Source organism: Panthera uncia (genome assembly GCF_023721935.1).
Source record: "Panthera uncia isolate 11264 chromosome B3 unlocalized genomic scaffold, Puncia_PCG_1.0 HiC_scaffold_1, whole genome shotgun sequence".
NCBI classification, from domain to species: Eukaryota; Metazoa; Chordata; class Mammalia; order Carnivora; family Felidae; genus Panthera; species Panthera uncia.
In genome coordinates, this window is record NW_026057582.1 from 91,959,553 (window position 1) to 91,972,949 (window position 13,397).

At 41.2% G+C, this 13,397-nt stretch overlaps 1 protein-coding gene across 2 annotated transcripts in view; it reads right to left on the minus strand.

Annotated features, from left to right (window-relative positions):
• Positions 1 to 2,288, minus strand: part of TRPM7 (transient receptor potential cation channel subfamily M member 7) — a 121,429-nt gene extending 119,141 nt beyond the window's left edge. For both annotated transcript variants that reach the window (XM_049611653.1, XM_049611652.1), the window contains exon 1: positions 2,206 to 2,288. In XM_049611653.1, coding sequence (XP_049467610.1) covers positions 2,206 to 2,208 — 3 coding nt within the window. In that variant the 5' untranslated portion in view covers positions 2,209 to 2,288. The remainder of the gene's footprint in view (positions 1 to 2,205) is intronic.
• Positions 2,289 to 13,397: the final 11,109 nt, after the last annotated feature.

Here is a 13,397-nt window from a genome sequence, read left to right on the forward strand (position 1 = left end):
ATGCTTTAAATAAGAATTTACAGGGGCACCTTGGTGGCTCAGTCGGTTAAGCGTCTGACTTCAGCTCAGGTCGTGGTCTTGCTGTCTGTGGGTTCGAGCCCCGCGTCGGGCTCTGTGCTGACTGCTCAGAGCCTGGAGCCTGTTTCAGATTCTGTGTCTCCCTCTCTCTGCCCCTCCCCCGTTCATGCTCTGTCTCTCTCTGTCTCAAAAATAAATAAAGGTTAAAAAAAATTTTTTTAAATAAGAATTTACAGTAAGAATTATACAGTGTAGATACAAGATACTTCAGTGAATTTTCAGGTCACAGTGCTGACCTAAAATTTGAGGGGGCTCAACAGATTATTATTGGACAACCTCAGTTTTCAGTTTTCACTATAATTTAATTGGAAATTTAAAAAGAAAAAAAATTCCAGAACTCAATAGCAGTCAGGACTCAAGTATGTAAAAACTAAAATCAGATCCTAAATTTCAAATTTTTAAAGTGAGAATTTCTCTCTGTAAAATCAACAGGAATGTTAGCATGTACAACCAACACTGAGTTCACGTTATGTGCCAAGGATGGTGCACAACTTATGTATACCAACATACCATCTGGGGGAGCACATCTGCTATAAAAAGACTGGACATGAATGGAAAGAGAGCAGGAAAAGGAGAAACTCAGACCACATCTTAATTTTTGGAAGCTGGGTTTCAAAGCATGCAAACAAGACATTAAGAGGCTGAGTTTGAGAAGAGCATCTAAGGTAAGACTAAGAAATTATAAATTTTCACTAGAAAGTCATTAGAAACAAAGGTGTCTGGTTGTATGAATAAAATATTAGGAAACAATGCCTTTGAAGGTGATGAATCATCTTAATTTCCATTTTCTAAGGTATCTAAATGTTTTTTAAGATACTGAAATGATAATGTTCAAATTTATACTATTTACCATAAAAAGAAAAACTAGACACATCACCGAAGATTCAGAACTAATGGTTTGCTTTTTTTCATACAAAAGGAACTCTCATTCAACCCCCACCCCAAAACATATTCTCTTAAAAATCCATGTAAGTAACAAGTTAAAAAATCTGGCATCAGTAAAGAAACTTAAACCCTTCTTTCAAAATTAGGAAAAAAAGTAAAACGACGTTTTTATTGACTTTACCAAAGAAGGTGGAAAACAGTGTAAGGTGCATTATTTATTCAAAGTATAACTATATTCGTGGTTTCACTTTTGTATGGCACCTAAATTAACTTCTGCTGAAAAGTAAACCTGCCAGACTCCAGCAGAGGGAGAGTTGTTTGCACGAAACCAACAAGTTCAAGTACTGACCAGAAAAACACCTCGCTCTTCAAGTCCCTGTAAATTACTTTCTTCGTAAAAAAATCTTCAAATTTGATCCCTGGCCTTAACAACAACAACAACAACAACAACAACAACAACAACAACAACAACAACAGGCTCTAAGGAAAGCTGCAATGCACCGCATCCCTCTCGCCACTCTGCACCGTAGGTTTAAAACACAACTAACCCTTCTCTAGAGCAACAGATGGGGTTGTTAGATATAAATCCAGACAACACATCGCCTCGATACCTCCAGCAGCGCCCCCAATAAAAATGTTTAATTCTTGCTAAAGAAAACTGCAAACCAGATCCACCGTCAATACCGTCAAACCCCTCCTCTTCGGCTCCAAAAGGGAAACGTACCTGTGGAGTATCTACTGCGCAGCAAACAAGGCACAGTTCCAATCCCGCGTCCTCTATCCCTTTTTTGTTCCCTCCCAGCCCTCCTTCCCTTTCCAAGCAGAACTTTAGCAGAGCATTTGGCTCCCTTATCTGCTAGCAACTGGCGCCAGGAGGAAGGCGCTCCCGGGAGATGCGGAGGTTGAGCCCTGCGTCTGGCGCGCTGCGGCCGCTCTGCTCATCCAGGTACTCCCTGGCTCGCGCTTCTGCCGCCTCGAGCGGTCCCTGGTCGGAGCCAGGGCTCCGCTGTGGGGATTCCCGCGGCGAGCCGTCGGGCGAGATTTGCTACCTGCTTCCTGCCCCTCACCCCCGAACGAACTGCACTCCCGTCCCGCCGGGGCAAGTCCGGAAGGCAATAGGGGTTCCTTCGCCCCAGGCAGCATGGCCCCGGACACACACTGGCCGGTCGGGTCCCCCCCCTCCCCCTTCCTTCCGCAACCCCCGGGACTATTCCCCCGCCGGGGCCTGCGTGGGTCCAGTACCATTCTCCTCACGGGGCGGACTCCGGAAGGGCAGCAACTCCACCTCCTCCTCCTCCGCGGCCTGTAGCCATCTATCGGGAAGCGTCTCCGGAGGCGGCAGCAGAGGCCGCCGGACAAGGACAGCCCAGGGAAACCTTCTCAGAACTAACTCAGCTCCGGCACTAGCAGCAGAAGCTGAGTCTTTCATAATTGTGCGACCAACTCCTCCGGGGGACTGGCCACAGGGACGCGCCCGCGCCCGCCTCCGCCGGCGACGGGGCTGAAGACAGACCACGTGAGGGGCGCGTCGTGTGCGTCGCCGCCCGCGGGCTGGGTCACGTGAAGGGCGCGCGCTCCCTCACTTCCAGACTGCCTCCCTGCGCGCCGCGCGCACGCGCTGGGCACGGGAGCTTCTAGCTCCAGCGCTGTGGGTTTCCCGGGAGGGGTCGGCTGTTCTCCCAGGGTCTCCAGTGTATACTTGGGCGGGACTCGCACAAACATCTGTGTCCCCTCCCGGGATGGAACTGAAGGAAGCAATAGTGGAGGATTAAGGTTCTGGGCCTCCGGGATCCTGCCTGGAGTTGCGGCGTAGTCTCATCACCGCTAGCGGGGCCTGGCCTCCCGCCCCCCGCGCTAACAGGGCTTGGCCACTGCCTGTGCTCTGCTGCGTTTCCGAGCCCCTTCCCTGTGCGTTAGACAGGGGCCTTACTCTCCTCGTCCAAAATGCCAAATCATGTTCTCTCTCCAATTTACCCTGTTTCTGCCAGAAAAAATTCTCCCAGATTTAACTGTGGGCTGCATCCTTTCCCTCCGGAGATGTCGCCCACAGACAACTCATACAGCACGTGCCTTAACCAAAGACTGCAGGTTGCTCCTGGGTCTAATACCTCTCTGCCTTTTCTTTTCCTTTGCTAACACACCAGCCAAGGTTTGACAATTAGCGATAGTTTACTAAGTTGTTTTTTACACATGATTCTTCTCCCGAGGAAAAAATTGGTCCATCTGATCCTCTATTACCTGATTTTATCACACCTCTTTTTTAAAAACAGCTTTATTGAGGAATAATTGACATACAATAACCTACACATATTTAAATGTACATTTTGGCAAGTGTTGACATATGTATGCACTTACGAAATCACTATGACAAGCCAGTGAACAAACTCATTACCCCTCAAGGTGCCTCCGCAGTTTGTAACTATAGATTTGTTTGCATATTTCATGGTTTTATATAATGGAATCATACAACATGTACCTTTTTTTTGGTCTGGCTCCTTTCACTCAGCATAACTATAACTTAAACATTATGATCATGTTTATATATGTATGTTATGTATTATGAACATAATCTTCAACAAAATTAATCTGCCCATTGTTTTACCTAATACGCTTTGGCAGTTCTTGTGAGCAGTCTTCAAGTACTGTGTATTCCTTCCCCATCTGGCAGGTCCAGCAGGACCAAGGTTTAAAAAAAAAAAAAAAAACACTCTTATATGTGTCATACCTTTCCTACTAGATTATCAGCCTCTTGGGGCAGGGATTTTGGCTAATTTATGCATACATTCAATAAATGTTTATTTTCTAGATGTCAGCTGGGCCTACTCACTTACTGCCTGAATCAAGTTTATAATCTAGAAAGTGGAGAAAAACCAGAAAATCAAAATACAATGAGATGAGAGTGCTTTGTTTTCCTCAGTCTCCGTGACTCTGGCCCTTTTTTGCACCCACAAATGCTTCATCCCTTGCTTGGATGATGTAGAAAGGTAATAATAGCTCCATGGCACTTGATCTCCAGAGCTCTTGCTAAATTGGAGCATTTAGTTCACAGTTAGAAATGAGAAATATAATTCATCTTTAATTGAACTAATGAAAATAAAGTCCTTAATTTACAGGTTATCAGAAGCCCTGAAGTTCAACATGCTGATTTGCAGTAAGTAATCAATTCTGGAGGATGAGTTAATTCTTTTAAAAAAAAAAAAAAGTACTTAGGGGGTTCTGTGTGGCTCATCTGACTTGGGCTCAGGTCATGATCTGACAGTTTATGAGTTCAAACCCTGCATCAGGCTAGCTGCTGTCAGTGAGGAGCCCACTTTGGATCCTCTGTCCCCCTCTCTTTCTGTCCCTCCCCCTCTCGGACTCTCTCTCTCTCAACAATAAATAAACATTAAAAAAAAAATACTGAGTTCCTAAGACTATATTAAGAATAGTCCTCTTTAATGTTCAGTGATGAATAAAGATGGATGTGTTCAGTATTTAAGAAAATGTTCATTAAATGCTCTCTTTCTGTCTCACTTCTTTCCCATAGGGGCTCTGTTTCCATTTTGGTCAATGACATCTCTAATTCCCACTCTCAATGAATCATATACTGATTCTCCTTCCTATCCTTGCCCAGTTATTTGCAACAATTCAACAAACATTTACTACTACACTCTTTTTAAAGCACTAAGTGAAGTGTTATACGTGATTTTAAAAAAATGGAAAAGCATGGTACCATACCAACTCTTAGATTTTTTATTTGTGTATTTAGAATGTTTTTCTGGGGCACCTGGGTGGCTGAGTCAGTTGGGCAACTGACTTCGGCTCAGGTCATGATCTTGTGGTTCACCAGTTTGAGCCCTGCATTGGGCTCTGGGCTGACAGCTCAGAACCTGGACCCTGCTTCAGATTCTGTCTCCCTCTCCCTCTGTCCCTCCCCCACTCGCACACTGTCTCTGTCTCTCTCAAAAATAAATAAACATTTAAAAATAAATAAATAAAAGGGTCACCTGGGTGCCTGGGTGTCTGAGTCGATTAAGTATCTGACTTTGGCTCAGGTCATGATCTCATGGTGTGAGATGGAGACCCACGCTGGGCTCTGTACTGACAGCTCAGAGTCTGGAGCCTAGTTGTGATTCTGTGTCTCCCTCTCTCTCTTCCCCTCCCCAGCTCGCACTCTTCTCTCTCTCTCAAAACTAAATAAACATTTAAAAAATTAAAATAAATAAACAAGGGGCGCCTGGGTGGCTCAGTCGTTTGGGCGTCCGACTTCAGCTCAGGTCATGATCTCGCAGACTGTGAGTTCGAGCCCCGCATCGGGCTCTGGGCTGACAGCTCAGAGCCTGTAGCCTGTTTCAGATTCTGTGTCTCCCTCTCTCTCTGACCCTCCCCTGCTCATGCTCTGTCTCTCTCTGTCTCAAAAATAAATAAATGTTAAAAAAATTTTTTTAAATAAAATAAATAAATAAAATGTTTTACTTTGAGATAATTGTAGAATTATAGGAAGTTGCAAAGAAATGCACAAAGAAGTACAAATAAATTTCCCCAATATCCCTTTCCCCTCCCCCCAGCATCTTATATAACCACAGCACAATATCAAAACCAAGAAATTGACATTGGCAAAATCCACAGAGTTTATGTAGATTTCACCAGTTATACATGCACTCATTTGTGTATATGTTTGTGTGTAGCTCTATACAATTTTGTCACATGTGTAGCCTGGACTAACCACCCAAACAATCAAGATGCCCAACTATCACCATGAGATCCCTCATGTCACCTCTTTTACAGCCACACCCCTTCCATCCCACTCCTAACCTCTGACACCCACCAATCTGTAACTCTAGCCCCATAATTATGTCATTCACAATTGTTACCTAAATGGAATCATGCGGGGCGCCTGGGTGGCTCAGTCGGTTAAACGTCTGACTTCGGCTCAGGTCACGATCTTGCGGTCCGTGAGTTCGAGCCCCGCGTCGGGCTCTGGGCTGATGGCTCAGAGCCTGGAGCCTGCTCCGATTCTGTGTCTCCCTCTCTCTCTGCCCCTCCCCCATTCATGCTCTGTCTCTCTCTGTCTCAAAAATAAATAAAAACGTTAAAAAAAATTTTTCTAAATGGAATCATGCAATATATATCCCCTTGTGGCTAGACTCACTAAGCATAATTCCCTGGAGATCCATCCAAGCTGCTGCTTGCACCAGCAGTTTATTCTTTTTCACTGCCGAACAGTACCTCATGCCATGGATGGACCACAGTTTGTCCATTTACCTTTTGAAGGACATTTGGGTCTCTACAACCAAAGCTGCTATGAATATTTGTGTACAAGTTCCTCTATGAAAATAAGTCTTCATTTCTCTGAGATAAATGCAATTGGTAGGCTCTTCATAAGTCCATTTTTAGTTTTTAAAGGAACTGGTTATATTTTGAAGATAGAGTCCAAGGATCACCTGACAGACAGGACGTGGGTGTGAGAGAAAAGAGAGGAGTCAAGGATAGTTTGAAATGAGCTCATATGTAGAACAGCGGTAGAACATAGTAGCAGCTCATTAAATGTTGGCTACACAAATGACCGCAAACACAACGCAAACGAAATGAGAAAATCCATGAGACACCATAAGCTACAGACATTGCCTTAGAAGGCATTAAGAGTCACTCTTGGGAACTTAGTGCATGGAAATCCCTTTGATTATTTGCATGAAACTGAAAAAGAAGAGTCCCACTTCCTCTTAGAATATAGAAAGCCACAAGAGAATGCCACATCCATTCTAATGAGAAAAAGGCAAATAAACCACAAAACTATGATTTTTAAAACTCATCAGAGAACTGAGGTCATCATAGGCAACAGAAAGAACTGAATTCCAAAGAACTGCAGGTGTCTCCTAGGAAAGACAAGACAAATGATGTTGCTTTGGGTGAGTGAAAGTGTCTGTGGGCTGGAGAGAGTTTACCACCACCTACCCCTTCCCCCTACCCTCCCACCCCCACCCCTAGTTCTTTCCCTGAAGGAAGATTGGAGGCAGTCAATCCTCAGGTTTTCAGCTGTCAGTCTAGTACATGCATTCTCAATGTCAAAAGGGGTGATATTATCCACTTCAAGGAAGTGAAAACTGATTCTTAGGGCAGGGGGTGAAAAATATTACTCTTTTTACATATAAAGCACAGGTGTACACATAGTACATAAATAAACATTACAGTTTCATGAAGGGAAGGATATAATTAGGAAAAACATGTCTAAAAAAAGACTCCATAGTGGAGTGATAATAAAAAAAAGGGAGGGTGAGAATGATCTAGATACAGAGATAGATACAAGCCTAACTCATAATGAAGATAAATGTTATAATCGCTGTGGTAGCCAACCTCCAACAGGGCCCTCAATGTTCTTCACTTGCTGGTATTCTCATCCTTGTGTAATCTCCCATATTGAATAGGACTGACCTGTGTGGCCAATGGAATATAGTGGAAATGGCAATGTGTCAGACTTCCAAGCCTTGGTCATAAAAGACATTTTGGCTTCCACCTTGTTCTTTTAGATCACTCACTCTGGAGGAATTCAACTGCCATGTCAGGAGGACACTCAAGTAGTTCTTGAAGATGTACAAGGGACGAGGAAATGATACCTCCTGCAACAACCAAAATTAACTTGCCAGCCATGTGGGTAAGCCATCCTGAGAATGTATCCTTCAACCCCAGATAAGATGTCAGATGACTGCATCCCCAACTGACATATCCTCATGAAAAACTGTGAGATAGAGTCACTGCTAAGCCATTCCCAAATTCCTGATTCTTGGGAACTTTGAGAAATGATAAGTGTTTTTTGTTCTTTCAAGTTATTAATTTGGGGGTTATCTATTATGCAGCAATATATAACTGATAAAAAATGTTATACAAATAAGGCACTATGCAGTGGTAGAATCTAATCACCAGCTGGGAATATTTGCAAAGCTTGGGGGCCCTAGAATATGAATTGAGTATTGTGGGAAGAATTGGAAAGGTGTATGTAGAAGTATAGTAAGGTGTTCTAGATAAAGAGAATCCTCAAACAGAGGCAGAGAGGTACAACCATGTCATATCAACCCTTTTAAGTGATAAAAGGCTTGGACTCCAGTAATATAAACCCAAACAGCGTCTTCCTTAGAATTAATTTAGTAAGAATGGTCCTTAAGTCTCTTCTGTACTTAAAACCCTTCAGTGGCTCTTATTGCTCTTATAACAGGTCCCAATACCTTAGTATCTGATCCCATCTTATTTTTCCAGTTTTGTCTCTAGTTACTTCTCCTAGCCCACTTCCCATACCCTTCAAACGTACCTTATCAGTACTCAACTTGTAAATTCCTTCTTTCAAGATTTTTTTTTAAATTTCCTCCCTACAGCACACCGAATCTGAGTTAGGTGCTCCTTCTATATGCTCCCATTGTACACTATATTCCTTGTAATAGCATTTCTCTCCCTATATTCTAATTACCAACTTACATGCCAATCCCCTCACCTCCTGCCAACAAATGTTCAAGGAACCTAATCTTATCCGTCTTATTTACCAGTGTATCCGGGCTCAATGACACATATGGAGGAATCATCCAATAATATTTGTTGAAGAAAAAAATAAACCTACTGATAGGCCAGATTCTACAGATATACCTCAGTCCTTTGATTCAAGCATGCAGAGTTTTATCAGATTAAGACAAAGTGCTATTCTTACATAGGAAAGGGTTACAGGAAGTGGAGCAGAACATGGAAGTCTGTGTTCTCACAGCATATTTAATTCATCAGCCATCCATTTACCCATCACATTTGTTGAACATCTTCTGTGGAGTACACAGTGTGTGCTAGGTTACTTCTTGCGTGGCTCAGGCCTTGTGCTACTGTTTGTATCTCTTTCTTTAAATGTTTCATTCTAGGAGAACTTGGGTGGCTCCATCGGTTAAGTATCAGACTCTTGATTTCAGCTCGGGTCATGATCTCCTGGTTGGTGAGACCAAGCCCAGTGTTGCTCTCTGCACTGACAGTGTGGAGCCTGCTTGAGATTCTCTCTCCTCTCTCTCTCCGCCTCTCCCCGCCTCTCAAAGTAACTAAATAAAACTTTAAAAAAATGTTTTATTCTAAAACTGACTACACTGGCCTTAGTTTCTGAGTGTCCAATACCCTAGTGCACATGGTCTGTTGAAACAACTGAGATATCCTCTAAGAAGCTAGAAATAAGAAGGACAAAAAGAAGATGGAAGTAAGAGAAATATAAAATTAAATTACTCTTATGAAATCAATTTCCTAGACATCAATTCCCTTAATACTATCCATATCCTTGTCTTCATTTATCACCATGGATATATAAATATACCTCAGTTTGAGGACCACTGCCTTAGGATACTAACTCTGATTACCCCCATGATGATTAAGTTTGGGTGTCAACTTGACTGGGACATGGAGTGCCCAGATTAAACACAATTTCTAAGGGAGGATCTGTGAGGGTGTTTCTGCACGAGATTAGCATTTGAATTGGTATACTGAGTAAAGCAGATGGCTCTCCCCAGTGTGGATGTGGCTTCTTCCAATCTATGGAGGACCCAAATAGAACAAAAAGGCAGAAGAAGGCGGAATTTATTCTCTGCCTGACTGATGAGCTGGGACATCAGTCATCTCCTGTTCTTCACTGCAAATACGTCACCAGCACTCTGGTTCTCAGAGCTATACCACCAACTTTCCTGAGTCTCCAGCTTACAAACAGCAAATAGTTGGATTTCTCAAACTCCATAATTTCATGAGCCAATCATATATATATCAGTTATGTTCTCTGCAGAATCTGGACTAATACAACCCATCTTCCATCTTACTGCTTCAATCTACTGATATATACACAATTTTATTGTACGGAATTACAATAGTGTGGTCAACAAAAGGTTTTCAAGTAAAAAAAATTTTCTTATGATAAAATGGTATCAGAAGTGAATAATTGGGGGCGCTTGAGTGGCTCAGTTGGTTGAGTGTCCGACTTCAGCTCAGGTCATGATCTCACGGTTCATGAGTTTGGACCCCACATCGGTCTCTGTGCTGACAGCTCACAGCCTGGAGCCTGCTTCCGATTCTGTGTCTGCCTCTCTCTCTCTCTGCCCCTCCCCCACACGTGCTCTGTCTCTCTCTGCCACTCAAAAATAAAGAAAACTAATAAAATAAAGAAAAAAAGAAATGAATAATTGAAATTTGAAATTAAAACACAATACCATTTACATTAGTACCGAAAAATGACACACTTTGGTATGAATCTAACAAAATATATATAAGATTCATATGAAGAAAACTACAAAATTCTGAGGAAAGAAATCAAATAAACTCTAAATAAATAGAAAGATACTCCATCTACGTGGGTAAGAAAGCTCAGTATTGTCAAGATATCAGTTCTTCTCAATTTGATCTATAAATTCAACATAATTCCAATCAAAATCTCAGTAAGTTACTTTGTGGATACCAACAAGCCATTTCTAAAGTTTACATGGAGAGGCAAAATACTGAAAACAGCCAGCACAGTATTAAAGGAGAACAAAGTGGAGGGCTGACATGATACTACCTAACTTCAAGACTTATTACTAAGCTACAGTAATAAAGACAATTTCTTCTTTGTTTTTTTTGTAATTTAAATTTGTTAACAAATATATACAATACTTGGTGTTGCATTCACATTTAGAAACTTTCAGAAGCACATTTCACTGATTTAAATGCAAACACCTGCAGTGGGGATATTCTAAATATTAGCAGATTTTCTGAGGTTTTAGGGTATTTAACAATAAAGAGGCTTAATTTTAACCTAGAAAAAATGTTTCTAGAATATTCTGAGTTTATTGTAAGTTGTACTATATCTGAAGTAACAATAAGTAGTACAACTTCTGAATGATTAGTATCTGTGACGCTCATCAAGTTTTATGACTTCCCAGAATTCTTTTATTTAATGTTTATTTATTTATTATTATTATTTTTTAATGTTTATTTATTTTTGAGAGAGAGAGACAGAGCACGAGCAGGGGAGGGGCAGAGAGAGAGGGAGACACAGAATCCGAAACAGGCTCCAGGCTCTGAACCATCAGCACAGAGACTGACGCGGGGCTCGAACTCACGGACCGCGAGATCATGACCTGAGCCGAAGTCGGACGCCCAACCGACTGAGCCACCCAGGCGCCCCTGTTTATTTATTTTTGAATGAGAGAGAGACAGAGCTTGAGCAGGGGAGGGGCAGAGAGGAGGGAGGCACAGAATCCGAAGCAGGCTCCAAGGTCTGAGCTGTCAGCACAGAGCCCGACGTCGGGCTTGAAGTCATGAGCCGTGAGATCATGGCCTGAGACCAAGTCATGCTTAACCAACTGAGCCACCCAGGCACCCCCCTATAATTCTTTAATACATGTTTTATAAACCTTGACATCCACACAAATATAGAGGTTTACATTCAGATGAATAAAGCAGGTTTACAATAAAACAATTTGAAAGCATCGAAGTCTTTACCTCCCTACATTGAATGGCTAGCTAACATTTGTGGAATGGTTTCTATTATCCAGTTGTTGTTCTTGATACACTTAACATGTATTAAGTCCTCTCAACTCCATCAGCTAGGTATCCTTATTATTGTCCTTCTTGTAGAGAGGAGGAAACTGAGGCACAGGACAGAGCCAGGAATACAACCAACACAGTCTAATTCCAGAGTTTATGCCCTTAACCTTTTTCTGTATTACCCTTTGTGACAATGAAAACAAAAACAAAAACTGAGAAATTGGTCACTAATAATCGAGAACAGATTATACTTGATTCAGTCTTTCACAAAAACTTTTCCTCAATCTATTTAATGAGCTAATTAAAGATCTTTGTTTTCTTCACTAGGTCCAAATAGCTGGCTTATATAAATGTTTCCACAGTAATCACGCTTTGACCTTTCCCTGAATGGATTTGCCACCAGAATAAGTCCCTGGGCAACTGAGAAAGAGACACTGTATCTCAAAACTGAAGAGGAACAACTTAGAATGCTGGCAACATGAATATAATTCAAATCAATTAAAGCATCAAAACAAAAAGACAGCCGATATATGAAATGTTTATTTTTTGTAAATTTTCCCTGTCACCTAAATTAGACACTTATAAATTTGGAAAATCCTTTGTTTATGTAAGCAGAGAGTGATTAATCCAGTTCCAACAAATTGTGTTGTACTTTGTATAGAGGATTAATGGATTTTCTTCCTGAGGCTTTCTTTCAAAAAAATTAACCTGGTTTGTAAGAGGAAAGCTTATATAATGGCAACCAAAAATACCTGGAATATTTCAAATATTAATCTCTAACCCCAATAGCTTAGTACAGTGCCTGGCATATCATTGGTATTCAGTAAATAGTTCTTGAATTATTGAGAGGATGAAAATTGGGCTTCTTGAACTTTATTACATGCAAATATGTCAATTAGCTACATAATATACAAGTTAATACATATTTTTTGTAACTTTTCTTTGGCCCTAGTTTATTTTTTTATTTTTTTAAATGTTTATTTTTGAGAGAGAGAGAGAAAACGTGAGTGAGGGAAGGGAGAGAGAAGGGGGACTGAGGGGAAGCAGGCCTTCCCTTCTGAAAGCAGTAAGCCCGATGCAGGGCTTGAACTCATGAACTGCAAGATCAAGACTTGAGACGAAGTCGGATGCTCAGCTAACTGAGCCACCCAGGCGTCCCTGGCCGTAGTTTATTTTTAAAAGAAAAAAAAAATCTCTTCCTAAAGCTTTAAAACCCTACCCCAAGAGACTGTATTTGGGCAGAAACTAGAACCAATTACCAGTAGCCATAGAGAGAAATTCCCCCTTGAGTTGAACAAAGCCTTTGTGTTGATGAGGAATGTTCTTGCTGGGACTGTATAAACTGCTCTGAAGTGTATATAAGTCTATAATGAACGGATGACTATCTGGGTAGAGTTTAGAGGGGTCTGAGACTAAATGTATCCAACTATAATGAACAGTGGTAATTTTCTTAAAACTAATTTTGATGTTGGAGCTACCCCTAAATCATTTGATTCAACTATTTCCTGAGAAAATAAAAACAAACAAACAAAAAGCACCCCAAACCAAAAACTATGAGGTTTATGTAAAAAATTAATCTTTGAAATAAACAAACAAACAAACAAACCACAAAAAAACCCTAATCTCTGAATTTCAGCCTTAGGCAGAGACTTACTTAATCACATAAAACTGAGAGATGAACAATCAGGTTTTACACATTAGTGACTTTGGATTTCAGAGATTATGAGACTGTGTTGTAGATTTTAATTTTCATGGTTAATGTTTAAATTATTAATTGGTGGTTCTATTAGTGAATTGCTATCCATTTGCATAGACATATCAATGTTTCTGAGCAAACCCAAGTAGTAAGATATATAAAAAGATAAGTCTGTTCAAACTCGATTATCTAGTTTGAAACAGCTGTTTGCTTTGATATTTATTCTGGTTTCTTA